Source organism: Pipistrellus hanaki (assembly GCF_964339955.1).
Source record: "Pipistrellus hanaki genome assembly, chromosome: 1".
Taxonomy (NCBI): domain Eukaryota; kingdom Metazoa; phylum Chordata; class Mammalia; order Chiroptera; family Vespertilionidae; genus Pipistrellus; species Pipistrellus hanaki.
The window spans coordinates 170,300,891-170,321,086 of NC_140503.1; the positions used below are offsets into that span (position 1 = coordinate 170,300,891).

General features: G+C 39.2%; 1 protein-coding gene across 1 annotated transcript; it reads right to left on the reverse strand.

Annotated features, from left to right (window-relative positions):
- Window positions 1-3,295: 3,295 nt before the first annotated feature.
- On the reverse strand, window positions 3,296-19,508 carry AMBN (ameloblastin; the record flags this gene model as incomplete). The annotated part of the gene is made up of 14 exons (XM_084881087.1): window positions 3,296-3,962; window positions 4,867-4,911; window positions 5,520-5,564; window positions 5,650-5,709; window positions 5,981-6,019; window positions 6,361-6,399; window positions 6,753-6,812; window positions 7,706-7,942; window positions 9,464-9,574; window positions 10,070-10,117; window positions 11,660-11,710; window positions 13,588-13,656; window positions 15,017-15,073; window positions 19,455-19,508. The coding sequence occupies 14 exons, from the start codon at window positions 19,506-19,508 to the stop codon at window positions 3,423-3,425; spliced, it is 1,455 nt and encodes a 484-aa protein (XP_084737213.1). The 3' UTR covers window positions 3,296-3,422.
- Between the last annotated feature and the right edge of the window lie 688 nt (window positions 19,509-20,196).

Genomic DNA, 20,196 nt, shown 5'->3' on the forward strand with positions numbered 1-20,196 from the left:
TTGTGTTTTGAACTCAACATATACTACATACTGTATAATTTGAAAGGCTGACAGTTTTGAGTAGGACTTAGGGCAAAAAAGGGGTTTGCACTATAGCATATGCTTCCCTTTCACTTCGGCATTATGACACAGGGACCAAAATTTACTGGAACTATCTACGGCTGCATGGAACCTCTGGCAAGCACTGATAGAATAACACCACAGAACCTTAAGGCTTTCTTTGTGAGAGGTAGTTTTTGCCTTGCTAATGAACCCTAATGCAGACTGTGTGCCTGATTATGGCATGTCAACTGATATGCTGTTTGAGTTGTCCATGTTGAATTAGGTGATAGATGATTCACTGGGCCATAAAATTGAATACAAACATTGCATTTTAAGCTAAAATGATACATATGAAACCAGTCTGGAAGGCTCTAGTAAGTTGCACAAACAAGAGGTCCAGATTTTAATGTACTTCTTCTTTATAACTTCGATGCCTTCCCCTCATTTTACACATTTGACTTCATGGGGAATTGCTAGAATAATCAGATGGCCAGCTTTTCCTTAGGTATCACTGTTTTATACCTGTTCAACATTCATTTATCACTCACAACACCACTTTTCATTGGCAAAAGTGTCCCAATTTGGAAAATCAATTATAGGGCTACTCTGCCTTTAATCAATTAATGGAGAGGAAAGAGTGTGCATCTGATTCATGGGTTTCTGTATGGTATTCTGGCATTAACTGGAAGTGGACAGTTAATGTACCACACCCCACTCAGTGGGCAGAACTTTAAATGACACATCTGGTTGTCTACTTTGTGTGGAAGGAGAGATAGCTTGAGGTGAATACTTACACTGACTCAGTGGCTAGCTATTCAGGGATTTTGAAAGAATAAAATCGATAGGCTAGTAATAAGGAGGTCCAGAAAGTAGGCTATTTGTATAGATCTCTCAGAATGGCGTATGATATGAAGATATTTGTTTCTCATGTAAATGCCTGGTACACGGATGTCCCAATGAAAAAAATTCTCAATAATTAAGATCTTCCCACTCCTTGGGTGATATTTAGACACTTTTCCTAGTTAGTGTTTACTGTGTGGATCAGTATTTAAAGTGTATTGATAGACAGGGACAGAGGTGATTTAAGGACTCAACAACATGGTATCTCTCCTTGTCAAGGGTGATCTAACTATTAATGCTATTAAGTGCCAGGCCTGCCAATAGCTGAAGCCAACTTTGAGACCTTGATATGACAACATTTATCAGGAAACCAGCATGTGTGATCTCACAAGTGCATGTTCCAAATTACCAAGAAGGATCAGAAGGGCAGTGTGTGGCATGTGACTAGGAAAGCACAAGTTCATTGATAAAGGGAACAGTTCCATTCTTCCATTGTTACTGCTGCTGTTTTGCTAGAATGTCTTTACAAAAAGGATCATTACGAAAAAAGGAAAACTACTATGATTCAGCAATTTTATTTGTGTACTTTATCTCATTTTGTCCTCACAATGACCTTGTGAGGTGGGTTGGGTTGTAGCTCCACCATAAATTTGAAGACACAGGAGCAGAGAGGTTAAGTCTCACTTCCAAAGACTCAGACTCATAGAGATTAGATGTTAAGGTTTCAGCCCAGATCTGTCGGTATGTCTTTTAGCAGACTGCTTTCTAGGGGAGTGCATGGAGTGCTAAGGTGGGTCTCAGTGGGGTCTCAGAGTAGGTCATTCTCCTACCCTTGCACCTTTGCAAGTCACTATGAGATGCAAACTGCATTTTAAACTCCTGCATGTCTTTTTAAGCTCCAGCCCAAGAGTGGGGTGAGCAGGGCTCTGCCTGAAGATAAAGAGAAACAATAGGTGGCTGTATGCTTCTGCTGAGGCTCCTGAAGTATCCCAGATTGGGGTTTTTTTTCCTGTGTCCCCAGGATATTTATAGAGGATGAAAGGGAGTCTGAGTTCTGTGGAATCTGATCTGGGCAACTTGGGAGGAAGTGGACAGAATGGGGCAGGAGGCTACTTTTCAGGGATGACCAAATCTGGCCTTGGAAACTCTTAATTTGGGCAAATAGTCTTCACTGATATATATCTAGTTTGGTGACTAGTAGTGATTATTTTTTCCTTGTTTTATTTCACAGGGTCGAGCCAATTCTCACATGGTACTTGGCCTTTTCATAGTACTTTTCACATGTGTGGTGGATTTGGAAATGTATCTATTTTCCAATGGTGTTGTGAGATAATATATGTAAAGTACTTGAGCTTGGTCCATATGGGCTGTTTTTGCTATTGTGGTTATCTGTCTACTTGTCAAAAATCTCTATTGTAAGTTCTCAGGGAAGGGACTATGTTACTGTTGCCTAGTACAGTACCTAGGACATGGATATGTGCTCAATACAATTTCTATGAAAGAGTGAGAATGAATTGAATAAAATGGGTTAAAGACAGCAAAGGTAGGGGATGAGTATGCTTTTCTTAACCATTTAAATATCCTATATAATAAAAGGCTAATATGCAAATTTATTGATGGATTTGCTTATGTTGTGCACTGACTACCAGGAAACAGATGCTCAATGCAGGAGCTGCCCCCTGGTGGTCAGTGCGCTCCCACAGGGAGAGCGCCACTCAGCCAGAAGCCCTGAGCTGGGCTCACAGCAGGTAAGCCCAGTGGCAGTGTGGGGAGCCTCTCCTAATTCCATAGCAGTGCTAATGGCTAAGGATGTCTGTCTGCCAGCTTAGGACCGCTCGCTCCCCCCCGGGGGGGGGGGGGGAGGGGGAGAGGGGGAGCGAGCGGTCCTAAGCCATCAATCAGCTATCACTCAAGGGCTCCCAGACTGCAAGAGGGCCAGGCCAGGCTGTGGGCCCTCCCACCCCCAGTGCACAAATTTCGTGCACTGGGCCTCTAGTATGTAAATAATAAACATATACTTCTTGATCTTTTCAGTGAACAAATTCTTTATTTAAAATAGGCTAGATGTTTTTACTAGATTAAATAAAAATACTCTACAATTGAGAATTTAAAATCCAACATACCAAACCCAGTAATACCAGTTAGGGGTTGTCCACTGATCCCCATTTAATAACATTTGAATGCTTACAATTCTAAGAATATGTGCCTTTGCTTAGAGAAGGATACCCAAAGCAGTGTCACATTTTCTGGATACAACAGTGTCACGCTAGTAAGAGACATCCTATAAATGCCTAAGACAGCTAAGAAACAGTGACTTTCAGATGCAGAGATCAACAGTATTTCTAAGTCACAGAGACCGTCGACACCTTTTATTTCAACAAGAGAATGAAAGCAAGAAGGGAACCTACACTATTTCTAACCACTTGTGTTTATTAATATGTGTTTGCTGCAGAGGGCAAACATGTTTTAGGGAAAAGTTAGGCCATGGTTCAAAGCTGGGGAGCTTATGCAAACACAACGTAGCTGATATCACAAGGCTCTCAGGGCTCTTGGAAATGCCACCCGTTGTGCATAATATGGGGCTGCTGGACATTGTTTCCTGGCATCGATGTTTGCTCTGTGTCTGGGGTCACTGTGGTATCCAAGGTCGTTTCTCCCAAGGGTGTGGTCGTATCAGCAGCATAGGGCTCATAAACATCCGCTAATCCAGGGGTCATCAGTGGGTCAGCGGCTGCTGGGGTAACCCTGGGAGATCCCTTGCTGTGCCCTGCAGGGCCCCTGACCAGGTTGGGAAGATTGTCCTTTGGGAGAGCAAGAAGCCCTCCAAGGGCACCAGGCATTGCTACCTCTGGGAGGAGAGCTGGGTTTTCTGGATTGGCTAGGTTGGCCTCTGGCAAGGGGGAGCCTTGCACAGGTCCTTCTCCCTTCTCTGGGCCTTTGGTTGCAGCGACTGGGGAGTCAAATTCCATAGTAAAGTCCCCACCCTTGCCTAGATTGGGAGACATCCCTCCAAGGCTCGGCCTCATGCCTCCAAATCCTGGGAAAATGGCTCCATAGGCCATGGGGCCTCCTCTGCCTCCCTGGAAAAAACAAAACAAAACAGAAACAAAAAACATTTACTATAGACACCATCATCACCTATTATTACTATACCACGCTATTATATCTGGTCAGATTCACGGGGAAGCCACACAAAACGGACAGGGATATAAAGTCCTTGAGAACAGGGCATTTATGTTGCCTCTCTGGTATCTTTTGATGCATCTAGCTCTCAGAAGGCACTCAATGTTGAAATGCAATTTTTCTTTCAGTGTTAGCATATGGGTGTATTTATTAATTTGATAAGATCTGTAGTTGCTGATGATTTGTTAATTCAGTATGGTTCTGTTTTTCTTTGTGCTCCAACAGATGCAACAAGAAATTTTCAAAGGAAAAAGTCAAATTGTGTGAGTCTATTGATTCACCTGTTAATGCTGTAATATGAGTGGATAATGACAGAATAAGACTATAATTGAATTAACTTATTAATGTCTTTTCAATTTTATAGTAATAAAATTTTAAGCTTGATTACTTTTTCTCAGTTTTGAGGTCTAAATGATTTGTGGGCTGTTGAATTTGTTTTGAGGGGTTAAATGGTCCGAGAAGGAACAGGAGCTTTGTGTGAACCGTGTGTATTGTTTTTGGTTTGAAGCATTTGCCCTTCATTGAAGTCTTTTCAAGAGAGATTTCTCCTCTCCTCATTGCCAAGAAATGGAGCAGAACCCTAGGCTCAAGAAAGTCCATCATCTCTCAGAAATGCCTGTATGGGAAATACGATGAAATCTTTGCACACTGCTTCAGGATCAAGCTTTGGTTTTGGAGCGGAACAATCTGAGTCACATGCTGTCTGTTTGGCTGCATTCACAGCCAATGCCTCTTGCAGCCAGTCATCTGTGACTGTTCTCCCTGCATATTATTTTAAGAGAGTTTGAAGATATTACTCACCGCCATTTCTTCTGAGCTCATGATGCCAAGTGTGGTAGGAGCATTCTGTGGAAAAAGAAACACTGCTGACCCCTATTGTAGCAACTCAATACTAAATTAAAGGTCATTTAGTTCCTCCTTAAATCTCAATATTAATGATGTGTCCAGAGGCAGAGTAAAGTGGGAGAGATGAGGATAATTGAAGAAATGTAGCCAATTTGGAAAATTCAGATCAGATAGCAAATTTACTTTTTCTTTAATGTGTTGTGTGTGTCCAGAATTATCCAAATAGAAAGTGTGTCTCTTTTCTATTTCAGTTGCTAATTTAGTCATTCAGAGAACATAGAATCTATTGTGTGAGGACAGGATTTTGTAATTTTAGCTCTTGAGGTAGCATTTATTTTTATTTATTTATTATTTATTTTATATGTGTTTTTATTGATTTCAAAGAGGAAGAGAGAGGGAGAGATAGAAACATCAGTGATGAGAGAGAATCATTGGTTGGTTGCCTCCTACTTGGGATATAGCCTGCAATGAGGACATGTGCCCTTGACCGTAATCGAACCTGAGACCCTTCAATCTGCAGCCTGACTCTCTAACCACTGAGCACACCAGCAAGGGCATTAAAGTGATATTTAATTAAAAATAATACTTTTCATAAAATATAGACTTACCAATTGATTTGCTCCATAGGACATGTAAAACATTCCTGGATAAAGCTAAATATAAATACAATAATAATCACTAAATGCATTTTCCCAGGGAAAATCTTTGAAATGAAAGTGGTATTTAAAAAAAACTTACTGAAGATGGTTTATTTTGGGCCAGCGGTCCTTGAGATATCAAACGGGCTATTGAGAATATCTTTAAGTGGTAGAAAAAAGGATAAGTAATTCAGATTTGCTATAATACAGGCAAACCTCCTTTATAGCCATTTCTAACACTTATGTGAAACACATTTTCAGATATATTCATATGACAACAAAGTATTTAATATTTAAGAAAACAAAGGAACTCATACTTCATATTCCTAACAAATGGGGCAATTTAAATTTTTTACTCTTCTTTCTTAAAGAAAGGATAGAGATATTTCCCTCCCTCCCCCCAAGAAAGTCTCATTGAGATGTATACTCACGGATGGACCTTGTGGGTCAGCAAAATTTATTCCTGGTAGCTGCATCACAGATAAACAGTAACATTACTAAACTATCAAAATAGACAACCAAACTTATGAATATGATAAAACAATCTCAAAGAAGTGCTCAGATTTTTTACTTTCATTAGTCTTGGGGTAACAGACTAAGACTGCAATTGTCTTTTATTGACACGACTCCAGTGCAAGGGCAAGGATGCAGATGCATTCATATGACAATGACATACTTAATATTTAAGAAAACAAAGGAACTCATAATTCATATTCCTAACAAATGGGGCAATTAAAAATTTTTATTCATCTTTCTTAAAGGAAGGATAGAGATATTTTCCCAAGAAAGTCTCATTGAGATGTGTACTTACGGATGGTCCTTGTGGATCAGCAAAATCCATTCCTGGTAGCTGCAGCACAGATAAACAGTAACATTACTAAACCATCAATTACCAGACAAACCGAACACACTTTTATTTACGAATATGATAAAACAATCTCAAATAAGTTTTCCGATTTTTGCTTTCGTCAATCTCAGAAGCTATAGACTAAGAGACTGCAATTGCCTTTTACTGATATGACTCAAGTGCACAGGCAGAGATGCAGAGGTATTTAAATGACAAGGAAGTATTTCATATTGAAGAAAACAAAGGGACTCATACTTCGTATTCATAACAAATGGGGCAATTTAAATTTTTTACTATTCTTTCTTAAAGGATAAAGATTTTTTCCCCATGAAAGTCTCATTGAGATGTACACTTACGGATGGACCTTGTGGATCAGCAAAATCCATTCCTGGTTGCTGAAAATCCATTCCTGGTTGCTGCATCACAGATAAATAGTAAGATTACTGAACTATCAAAATAAACAAACCGAACACACTCTTACTTACGAATATGATAAAACAGTCTCAAAGAAGTGCCCAGATTTTTACAGACTAAGAGACTGCAATTGCCTTTTACTGACACGACTCAAGTGCTTGGGCAGAGAGGCAGCGTGTCTCTGGTGGGTTGGCCTTGTCTTGCACAGTGGGAAGCAATGAGTTTTGGAATTGGAGCATATCAGGTCGGTTTGAATCCTGACTCTGCACTTAATTTTTAGGTATCCTGGGAAATTGTATAACCTCTCAAAGTCTGTCTCCTCCTTTTAAAAAAGATAGTAATATTGATCTTTATAGGACTGTAGTCAGGATGATATGGGGAATATTAAATGCCTGTAGCATGTCAGTTACATGGTGCCTTCTTTTTCTGTCCGTCGCTCTTTCCTCTACATCATTGTGAGATGCTTTCCCATGGCTGTCTTCTCTACGACCAGGTAGAGACATAAGAATGAAACATACTAATTGCCATGCTGAGGGACCCATCACTCGTCTCTGTCCTTTCCACAGTGAAGAGGACCCTGGTGACGGGAAGCCTGGACTTCTCTGGGATCCCTTATTTTATCTAAAAGCTCACATTTCTTCAGCTAAGAAACCACATTTTAGAAACACAGACTCTTTAAGAAGCCATGCCCCATCCCTGGTGGCAAATGACAGAAATTAATATTTGTGTTCTACTCTCAGATATGTCAACTGCTCAAAACCATATTTGTATCTTCATGCATTATTCCCTGAAGCTCTGACTATTTAAATGTGCTCTCAAATTGTTTTTTTTTCTTTCTTTCTTTTTTCATTAAGTTAGTGGGTGATCCTGATCTAACTTCAGGGGGAGGATTTACCTCAGTCTTTGGTGGCTTCTCTGATGGTGCCACCTGCTGTTGAATCATTGGCCCCTCTGCCTGCTGCAAGGGTGGCTGTCCATGGTAAACCGGAGGCTGAGGTCCTCCCTTCTGGATTGTGTCCTGGATGGCGGTGATCACGCTGGGCTGGTGGAAAGGTTTCTGTCCCGGCTGCTGAGGCTGCAGGGATGGCTGCGATGGGAGAGGTGGGGGATGCACAGGCAAAGAATATTCATACTGTAGAGAAATTTGAAAGGAGTGTCAGGATGCGATGGCTCACTGAACTGTGGTGTCTAGAATTTCTAAAGCAAAATATTTTGCTTGGGAATTTTCTTCTTGGAAGAGTCTGCTCATGAAGAGAGGAAGCTATGTGAATGTCCTTGTAGAACAAGTCGTCTCCTCCTCTAGTTTCTCATAGCTGCCCCTGTGCATCTCTATTTTACCCCTTTCTCACTGGATTGCAAATCTTTTGTTACCAATCTTTGTCCCTAGTCACCTGAGGGAGGGTATGTCTTATTTATTTTTATAGCCCAGGACTTAACATAGCTCCTAACAAGTGCCTGGCCCAAGATAGATGCTTAGTATAGTTTTGAGTTAACGAAAGGAGAAAGAGCAATTAAACAAAACACCAATCAAATTTCTGCACTACAGAGTCTATTTTGGAAACAATCAAGAGGAGAAATAGTCACCATCAACATAACTGACTGTCCCACTAAATACAGTTTGGTGGGCAATGCTGCCTGTTGTGGGAGGCCATCTGGACTTATAAGTTCATGTTAAAACAACCATGTTTTGTGGATCTTAAAAAAATTATCTGTGGTTGAAACTGGTTTGGCTCAGCAGATAGAGCGTTGGCCTGGGGACTGAAAGGTCCTGAATTCGATTCCAATCAAGGGCACATGCCCAGGCTGTGGGCTTGATCCCCAGTAAGGGGGTGTGCAGGAGGCAGCCAATCAATGATTGTCTCTTATCATTGATGTTTCTTTCTCTCTCTCCCTCTCCCTTCCTTTCTGAAATCAATAAAAAAATATATTAAAAAATTATCTGTGGTAAATGGCTCCCTGTTATTTTTAAAGTGATTGCCAGCTCCTCAAAGTGACATGGGTCTCAGAACAACGATCGCCAATCTCTAAACAATTACAGTTTTTGTTCCTTATACTTCCTTCATTACTTATGTCTCACAATTTAGCAGCTTGTAATAAGTTGTCTTCTCTTATTTCCCAATCAGATCTGAAATCCCTTAAACCTTAGAGTCATTCTTAAACATCTTCATTTTCACCCGCAGACTACAATTTGATTTATGTATTAGGCACCTAACAAATAATGGTTAAAGTTAACTGATATATGATTACTGTAAGGTTCATGATGTTTTAACCAGGACTTTGGCATCAGTTTAAATGTGCTTTTAAATAATTATTAGGGGAATCTTGATTAAAATGAGAATTGCCCAGGATTTAGCCTGTTTCCATTTTGAGGATATTTTATTGTTATTGCTGATATTTTTAACATAGGTCTCATATTTGGGAGTCTCTATATTCCTGTAAGAAATAAATGTTCAAATGGGTTGAAAATTTGGACAATTTTATTTTAAATATTCCAACGTACTAAAACTAGTTACAAGTTTTGATGTATTTGGTGTCTGGATAATTACTAGTATGTTTGTTTATTACTCTGTGGGTAGTATATGACAACCTAGAGAATGTAAGTAGGGGAAAATTTAAGACTTGGTGTTTCAAATAATTGATGTAACTAACTTACCTGTTGAGTTCCATGTTCCCTTGGTCTCAGCCATGGGAAGGAGGAATGTGGTGGAAGGAGACCGTGCATCCACAAAGAATTAAGTGATTTCCCAAAGCCAAATCTTGAGTACTAAAGACATGGGAGAAAAGATAGATAGAGAGAAATTTACTTCTACTTCAATATTGGCTTAAAATTGGTTTTCGTTTTCCAAAAGATCCACAGAAAATGTAGAGATAGCAAAAGTAAGATTGAGATTACTTAATTTAACATGGATAGGCAAACACTCTCTTGCAACAGACTCACAGCCATCCTAAGCCAGACTGCAGTATCCTCATATACTTGTCTTAGATTTAGCTTTGTAAATACTCATAATAAAATTGACAATGCAAAAAAAATTTTTTACTAAAGAAAATTTAATGTTGTTTTTATTTTCCCCTGCCAGTCCATCTTAGAATCTTATTGTGTTTTAGGTTACTTCAGTTATTCATTAGTTCTTCCAAAATTTAGGATATCTCCTGTTCACAAATATATTCTAAAAATGACAACGCTGCTCCTAATATTACTACCACCACCACCACCATTAATACAGTCTTTGCAATAAGAAATATTTAAAAATAAGTTTACCTGAGAAAGCATATTTAGTCCCTGCAAGGTGCCCAATTGTCTCATTGTCTGTAAAGAAAACAAAGTGTGTTACTGTTTACCACACATGTTCCTTTTTTGTACGACACAACGGATTTTTTTTTAAAAAAAATATATTTTATTGGTATTTTACAGAGAGGAAGGGAGAGAGATAAAGAGCTAGAAACGTCGATGAGAGAGAAACATCGACCAGCTGCCTCTTGCACACCCCCTATTGGGGATGTGCCCGCAACCAAGGTACATGCCCTTGACCGGAATCGAAGCCGGGACCTTTCAATCTGCAGACCGACGCCCTACCACTGAGCCAAACCGGTTTCGGCAACGCAGCGAATTTTTCAACATATATCATTAACACAAAGTTTGGAGTAGGTCAATTTGAATAAAATAGATGTAGACATTAGTTATCACTGAAAAATGAAAATGTTGAATGTGTTTTTCCCCACTGTTGTTATTATTTCTATTAAAGTATTTAGCTTGCTTTCTATTATTAGTAGAGAAAAAGCATCATTTAACTGAGGTCTCATTGAAATATGGAAAAAATAGCTCAGTCAATTAAAATACAAATGTAATTATTAGGACTTCATTGACCCTTTTAGCATATTTTGACTTTTTAAAATTCTACTTGAAGAGAAATTGGAAAAAACAAGCAAACAAAACAAAATAAGACCATCTCCATCTCCTTCCCAAACAAAAAAGTCCTCAAAATAAAAAAATATAAAAGACATTGAGAAAATGGTATCTGGAGAGATTGTTAAAAATACCAGCAATTCAACTGAAAGTCAATTTCAATGTATTAGAAAAAAGTTTAGCATGTTTTGGTTACATTTAAACTACAAAGTGAGAAAAAAATAACTCAGTGAAATTAGTTTGCGTATGAAATGGGCATTCAGCCAATATAGGTACTGACTGCCTCCAGATTGTTATAATCTGAATAAATATTGCAAGGTCTTGTGATACATTTAAAATTTCATAAATATTTTTCTATTTGTAACTGTTGATATATTTTATTAATATGGTCAAACAGTACTATTTTGCTGGGATTTTCTAAACAGAGTATATATTAGTTATGAGAAGTGCAATGAGACTACCACAGATTATGCTGCAGGTACAATGTTAATGTTATTTACTGGAGTTCTTAAAAATGACTGAATTTTCTAAGGTAAATTTTCTTCATCTAAACTTTATAATAGAAGGTACTATAAGGAGAAGGAACTAAATAGAAACCGTTTATGACATCAGACCAATGTGTTCGAATTAATGTAGTAATTATATTAATGTAGGGATTATGTTAATGTATCTTTGTAGGTATTAAATAATGTATATATAGTAGGTGTTAAAATATTGCTTTGATTCACATACAGATGATGTTATGAGGAGTAAAGCACCTGAGAATTGGAAATGAGGTAAAATTATAAAACAAGGCTCTCCTAGATGCCATAAACTTCTCCAGAACCACCCAGGAGAGGGCCACTGCCTTCTGACTGGGAAGACCGGAAACAGCCCATCGCCTTTCTCCCCTCCCAGGAACAAACAAACGTGAAAAGGAAAGGTCAGTGCTCTGACAGTACATACCTCCAGGCTCAAACTGGCCATGCCCGGGGTCCCCGGCTGCCGAGGAAACACCTACATGGAAACAGAATAATTTTGAGTTCTTTTCAGTGAGAAACTTCCTTAACCACTTCCTTAAGATAGAAAGGACAGTCAAGAGGCCAACATTTGGTTTATTACCTAAATAACTTGAACTTTTGGGAAGAAAGAAGAATAATTTAAATTATCGGGGAATTATCATATTATTTTATAATTTTGCTCCCGCAGAAATTATCTATCCTTTGTCTGCATCGAAGTGCTATGTTGCTTTAAAAGCAAAATTTGATTTAGTTTGAAAGTGATATAATAAGTAAATTAAAGCAACAAAGTAGAAAAATACTGTAAAAGTAACTTTTATTCTTAAGTGTTATGTAGAAGAGGAAAGGGAACAAACCTGAGGTCATTTTTCTTGTGTGTTTGACAAACCTAGATACTTCTGGTTGATGGGATGTGGTGTGTGATCATGACGCTCAGCAAAACCCTGCCAAAACCCAACTTGCCTCCTATCCAAACGGCTTCCACAAACCCTCCACCATCTTTAGTGAGAGATAATTTTATGTATAAAGCAGCTGATCTGTGTTTATATTTGGAGGATCATATCAAAGGCATTTTTTCTTAAATAAAAAGTTCTAGCCCTAAGTCATAAATTAAATGACCATCATTACATGAATGTGAATAGACAGGGGATACATTTCCCATGTGGCAGTGAAAGGAGAACATGTAATTTGGCAGGCAGTCTGCTGGTGATCCTAAACAATTGTCTTGATCCTATGACAAAGTGGATCTGTCATAGGTGTGGAATAGAACAGGTTTGAATAGTGTCAAGGTCTTAGACCGATGATGGAGTCCGACCTCAACATCAGTATCAGACAAAGGTAAGTTAGAATGGCAGCTTCAATTTTTTCTTTCATTTAAAAATCTTGTTGAGCAAAAGAATAGAAACTTTTTATTTGTAGATTTGAGGTTTGAATCCTTGTGATCAGTTTTCATCCCCTTTCTCAAAAACGTTTAACTTTAAGAAACCCAAAGAGCTAACCTTCTTTCTCAAGGAACTGAAATATTTTAAAGTTCATTTGAGGCTGACCATAAGCTCCCCAGACAAGAGACCATGTCATGTTTACCTTTGTGTCTCAATGTCCAGCACATTGCTGGGCACATGGCAGGTGCTTAGTTAACATTTGCCAAAAGCAGATAGCAGCTGAATAAAGTCCTCGTGAAAACAGAATCACATGCTATTGGCTGGAATAGTTCAGTGCTCGAAAGATGTGTATTCTTATGAGATCACCTCAATATATGATAGAGTGGACCAGGTGTATGACTGTAGCATGCAATTCCCCCTATTGCCATGACATGTTTTGATTGAAGAAACTTCAGCTCTTGATCACACAATATCTTTTCTATAAGGCAAATTTATTGTTTAATTACTAGGTTCAAATGAAATTACTAGCTCAGTTTTGTAGCCATAGTAATTTGGCTAATATTGTTCTTTTATTGTTCTTAAATAAAGAACAATAAAATTGATATTGTTCTTAAGTGAAGAAAACGTATTTGACTTTTTAAAATAAAATTTCTTTTCATTTCAATTTCATAATAGTGACAAGTAGCTGATAAGAAAATTGTGCCATGGCATTGTGGAGACAACGTAAATCTCTTATCTTTGAGTGAATGAAGGGAGACTGAGACATTGTCTTTGGGATATTTTAAATAGCTTTTGAATAGAAAAATCATATATTTGACTTATTGCTTTTGGATGGTAAGGCTCATGTCTGGGCAACTATGACCTTTGGTTCGGTAGGAATTAAAACACTGGATTAATTCAAATGAGTCAATGGACTCTTAGCCCATGTCCTTCAGCGTTCTTTGGGGTCCAACAGTGTCTCTGCTGGGACGCACACTAGGAGACTCAGACTTACCGGCACTGCAGAACTCGTTTCTAGGAGGCACAAGACCAGTATCAGGTTCTTCATCTTGAAGGGTGGGATCTGAAACAGAGTTAGGTTGAAGAAGTAAATCAGACACATTTTTACTCCAGAATGGTTAAAAGACAATACCTCGAATGAGCTGAATCGCTGGTTTTCCAAAACAACCAGGTTTGAAACAAAAACAAAAACAACAAAAAACTAAATGTTGCTGAACAACTGATTTGTATTTACTAGTTTTTGTAAAGAATTGACAAGCAATTAGAAAATATCCAAAAACTTTCTCTGTGTGTGTGTGTGTGTGTGTGTGTGTGTGTGTAGCTACAACCTAAATGAACATGTAGAAACAACCTTCATGCATATTCTTTAACTGCTGTGTTTCATTTTATAAAATATGAACTGGAAAATCCCTGCTACTATGTGAAATTTTGGTCTATTCAGTATCTTCCACAGGAAGTTATACTTTTTTTCCTTCCAGAGCAAATTTTGAATTCACTGAAAATGTAATACAGACAATAATAATTTCATAACAGACCTTTATTTACAGATTTATAAGACAAAATCATTCTATGTCTAGGTTGCCCACATAACCAAACTTACATTTTTAAAATTAGAACGAACTTAATAGTTAAATTTCTAAAATGTTAACAGAAAATATTTCTAAAAATTGAGTTTTTCTTTTTCTAAAATAAATGATCGCTTTAAAATGATTTTATAAGTTCAAAAGGCTCTTACCCTTATATGAACAAAAGTCTGTCTAGCCAAGAGATCTGTTCTTCTTCTTATATTTTTATAAATTAGGCAATGTCACTAATAATCATAAACAGTAAAAAAAAAAACAAAAAACCCCACCTCATTAATAAGTCTTTTATCCCCCTCAGTATAAAATGTTTATTAAATATAAGAGATACATTTAGATTTTATGCACCATCACCCATCTTAGCACATTATTACAATTAGCAAATGTGTGTTTTACACAAATTCATTTTATGAAGCAGTACATATATTTTTATTTACTTACTTATTTTTTACATATGGACTTAAAAATTTAATGTTGCTAAAATATCCATATCACTCAAAGTGTTATGCCTATTAAATGCAGTTCTGTCCCATCCTGAAATCCTTTTTTTAAAAAAATTTTTTATTTTATTGTTTAAAGTATCACAAATAGTACTCATGTCTCCTTTCCCCCACTGACCTCCCCCTGGCCTCCTCTGCCCCCTGGCACATGCAAATCTTTTCTTTTCTTTTCTTTTTTTTTTTAAGCTGGAAGGTTATTAGATATATCTTCTCTGAAACTTGCTGATGGTTTACAATAAGTTATTATTCTGGTGACAAATGAAGATAAATCCTCTTTATAAAAGCTGCCTGCAGATAGGAAGAAAGATAGGAATCACAAGGAAATCATAAAATCACATTTTACCTTCAATGCTGGCCTGCACTGTGTTCTCAGGGCCTGGTGATGCCAACCAAGATAGTTCTAAGAAAAGAAGATTAGTTATTTGTTTTTTTTTCTGGACTGTATGTGCCTGGGACTCGCTCTGTATCTCTCATCAGGGTAGACCTGAAATCTTTATTTAAAGTGTCAACCCACCAATCAAAGTGAAGCAAAATGAGGGGGAAAAAAACATACCAAACTCTAGCCCACACCTTTTTACTGCATGCAAGGACATTGGCGTGGTAGAGTCTCATTATTTTTAATTGTAACTCAACCCCTGTATTTATTCAGAGAACTTGATTGCAGGGAAGATAGTGAGGAAATAATGGATATAAACTCTGAAGACAATAATTTTGGTGAGTCAGGGGGGAAGTGCATGTAAAATGGGTTCCAAATAAACCATTATCTGTTTTGTGCAGGGTTTTATCTGCAGATAAAACTGGAAACCTTGTGCCAGCATTCTCAAGACTTCCACCCTCATGTTTGTTGTGGTAAAACTAACTCTCCCCCCCACCCCACATTCCCTCAACAAATACACAGTCTAGAAGGAAATACTAAAATAACTTTCTGGGCCTGAAAGAGAGGATAAAAATATTAGGTAAATCATGTTATGATTCTTCTTCCTCCCCACTATGAATTTCCTGGATATTACATTAGACATAGTTAAATTACCTCTTTTAAGAAATGTCAACTAGACCCTCAGAAAGAATCACTTCAGGAAAACCTTTGACATATGTTCTTTGGCAGGGAGTGTGGGGGGGCTGTGGAGGGGGTGGGGGGAGAGGGAATTGGGGGGGGAGAGGGGAATAAATCAGAACATTCTCCATGACCCAATCAAGCCCACAGGCACAACTCTCAGTTTGCTCTCTAGATAGACCCATTTTCAGGAACTGGAATTGCGTAAGAGGCTAACATCATTGAGGATGGGTGTTTTTTCCATGAGCAAATAGGAATGTCTTGGATGTGAACTGAACTTCAGCCGCTTTTGTTATTTCTCTGACGCTCCTGTCTTTCTAAGGTGTGATTTCTGATGTGAGAGGGGTAAGAAATTAAGGTTGGTTTCTTAAAAAGGGATGAGTCAGTACCCTCGTTAGGGAAGTAGGGATCTTGTTAATTATAGAGAACTTGGAGGAAGCTGGCATTATGGAAGAAGTATGTCTTCATATCTAAGCGTAGGCCAAGAAGCTTCAAATAGTGTTATCCAAGAAGCTGTTTCTGAAGAATTATTTCCCATTGATAAAATAATTGTTTTTAGGATGCAAAGAAATAAGGAATGGAAATATGTTATGTAAACAGCAAAATATTATTAAAATGAAAACTATTATTTTTGACTTCTCTTTTTCTCTCTTTATTCCAACTCTGATACTTGATCAAGTTCCTTAATTTCTCTAATCCTGTTTCTTCTTCTGTGATAGAAGGCTGATATTCATTTAGCACACAGTTAGGCTTATTTAAAAAAATATATTTTCACAGTTTATTTATTTATTGTTATTTTTATTGATTTCAGAGATGAAGGGAGAGATAGAAACATCAGCGATGAGAGAGAATCATTGACTGGCTGCCTCTGCACACTCCACACTGAGGATCGATCACACAACCTAGGCATGTACTGTTGGCTGGAATGGGACCTGGGATCCTTTAGTCCACAGGCCAAAGCTCTATCCACTGAGCCAAACCAGCTAGGGCCAGTTAGGCTTGTTTTGCAGATTTGGTGAGGTGGTAAAGATGCAGCAGCAGCCATACAATGGGTTCTCAATAAATGGGATGATTATCTTTTTCGATGGAAGAAACTACACGAAAGATGGGACCATAAAGATACTGTGTATGTGTGTGTGTGTGTGTGTGTGTGTGTGTGTGTGTGTGTGTGTTATAGGATGAGGAGTACTAGCAGTTAGGTCCATGAGCTCCAAGGAGGGTAGACCTAGGACTTGATGGAAGGCATTTCCTCGGCATCAAAATTGATATTAAACCCATGGGATTAAGTTTCTCAATAACTGAAAAACAGGAAATGGAGTTTGTGTATGTCTTTTATGGTTTACTAGTGACCCAGTGCACAGATTCATGCACATTGAAAGGAAATTAATCAGAAGGTGGCTGAGGGGCAGGACTGGGCAAGAGGGGCCAACATGCCCTGGAGCCAACCTCCCATGGTCTCTCCCCCGCGCCTGCAGAGTGAGCAGGGTCTATCTGGCAGGTGGGGTCCCTCGGCCTGGCCTGCAGAGAATGGGCTGAACTAGGCTCTCTGACATCCTCCTGAGGGGTCCCGGAGTGTGAGGGGTTCTGGAGTACGAGAGGGCACTCTGCAAAGTTGCTTTCATACAGGGTGTGGAATGCAAATGCAAGTGTGCAGTAAACCAGATTTGGGGCCGACTGTGCCCCAGCAACAACATCACCTACAGCCGAAGGTGGAATTGCACAATCCCACAAGGAATCAGGCTCCCTCCTCTCTGGTTTACAGGGCGCATCACCTGAGAACTGCCACTGCCAAGTCACTGAGCTTCGCAGATCCAGCTTTGAGCATCTGCCCCCTGGTGGTCAGTGTGCATTATAGCGGCCAGTTGGGTGGTCAGACATAGCATATTAGCCTTTTACATAGATAGACTAGAGGCCCGATGAACAGATTTGTGCACTGGTAAGGTCCCTTGGCCAGGCCTGCGGGCATCGGGCTGAAACTGGCCCAGTGCATGAATTTATGCACTGGTGGGTCCCTCAGCCTGGCTATGGGGATTGGGATGAATCCATGCACTGGGCCTCAGACATCCCCCTGAGGCATCCCGGATTGTGAGAGAGTGCCTGGCACTGGCCTCATCTACATGGCCACTTTCAACCTCCTGCCAGCTGCTGGAGGCAGGTGGGCTTGCGGATGGAGGCTTCAGTGTTAAAGCAACCCCGCTGGTGTAGCACAGACACACATGGGCTTTTTAAAAAATTTTCTTTGTTGATTAAGGTATCACGTATGTGTCCTCATCCTCCCATTCCCATCTCAAATCCCTCCCCATACCCCCACGACCTTGCTGTCTATGTCCATTGGTTAGGCTTATCTGCATGCCTACAGTCCTTTGGTTGATCTCTCTCCCTTACCCCTCCCTTCCCCTACCTTCCCTCTGAGGTTTGACAGTCTGATCGATGCTTCCCTGTCTCCAGTCATACGTGGGCTTTTTGATGAGAACCCATAACATCCCTTCACGAATGTGTTTTTAACTGTTCTGAGATCACGCTCCCAGCCTTGGTGACTCAAATAGGCCTCAGCGATCCCACTCGCCTGATGCAAAGACTGACCTTGGTTTCATGGAGACCGAGCCCTCCGCCTAGAGCAGACACATCCTTTCAAAAGGAAGGTCACCTTGGCTGCAGGTCCTTGCTCTTTTGTCATTTTGAATATTTCTTGCCACGCCCTTCTCTACTCAGCAAAGCTCATTTAGAATTGAAGGCCAGTTAAAGAACTTCACATATAAGAAAAAGATAAAGGAGTTTGTCACTCTGATCGGGGAGGGGCTGGCTAGCCAACCTCCTGAGTCCCCTCCCCGCAGCAGGCCTGTCGCCCTTGGCCCTGATCTGAGCAGCCGGCTGGACCCCACCTGTGCACGAATTCATGCCCTGGGCCTCTAGTCTAATATAAAAGATTTTTTTAAAATATATTTTAAAAAATATATATTTTTTTAAAAAAATATATATTTAAAAAATATATATTTTATTGATTTTTTACAGAGAGGAAGGGAGAGGGATAGAGAGCTAGAAACGTCGATGAGAGAGAAACATCAACCAGCTGCCTCCTGCACACCCCCTAGAGGGGATGTGCCCACAACCAATGTACATGCCCTTGACCGGAATCGAACCTGGGACCTTTCAGTCCGCAGAACGACGCTCTACCACTGAGCCAAACCGGCTTCGGCTAATATAAAAGATTTTATATAGCATACAAATTAATTCCATGTTTGATGTAATTTTTGACAGACATTAAAAATAGGTTAAAATGCATTCCATGTAAATATATTTTACAGTAAATTCTTACATGTATATTTTATTGGAGTCAGATGGAGCTCATTTTTCCACACCTCATGCCTTCCTTTGCATGGTGAGTTCCAAAGCCTGCATTCCTGGTAATTCTCACAGTAAGCAAAACCGGCATTGATTCTTTCAGACAAGGAAATTTGTGGCAAATTGTGTGTAATGGATACAATTCTTGGCTGCTTGCCAAGTAAAACACTCACTTGCTTTGTAGGTTAAAATGGTGATTCATTTGTTTATTTCCAGGATTATTATCATCTGCCAGTTGATTCCTGTCATAAACTCACTTCAGAAGGACTTTTGGGAGGATGAATTGACCACAGGACAGTACAGGATGACTTCAGCTCTTCACACAGTGACCCTACGCTCTGACAGCAGAGTCAGTTTTACAGAAGAGATGGTACTTGGGTCTCACTTTCCCCAGGAGAAGCCTCTGGCGTAGATAATTGGTAAGCAAGTCAGGAAACATGTCTTGTGCTAGTCACTTACCTGCCGAGTTTGCTAAGGAACATTTATTAAAGGCTTGCTATGAACAGACCCTCACATTACATTTAATGATGTAAAGAGGGCCACTCAGGCTTCTTTTCCTCAAAAACGTCAGTTGGTGTTATATATAACACTGATACATGAACTGACATGAGCCTTATTATGAAATATCACACCCTGTAAAAGAAGATAAGGTGCCAATTACTTCGCTACTAAGAATGTGGGCTCTGGGGTCAGACTGGGCAGGTTGGGATAGATTCATGACTCTCTAGCTGTATGTCTTGGGCAAGTTACGTCACCATTCTGTGCCTTAGTTTCCTCATCTGTAAAAGAGCACAAACAAAGGACTTGACAAAGGAGTAAATGGAACAGTGCACTGAGGTTCCTAGAACAGTGCCTGAAACAGTGTAAGTATGCAATGAGTGCAAATTATTACTGATTTAACATAATTATTAAAGGGTGTCAAACCAGGAGGTTATTAGAATGGGGCAAACTTAATCATAGAAGCATTCTTGCAGAAAATGAGCTTTAAATCCAGGATTGCAGCAAACAAAGAATACACACAGACAGTTTTAAGGTGAAAGATGCTTCATATTGAAGGAATAATCTATAAAAACTGATTGTGTGATAGTGAGAGAAAAGCAAATTGGCTGAGGCTGAATGACATTAAG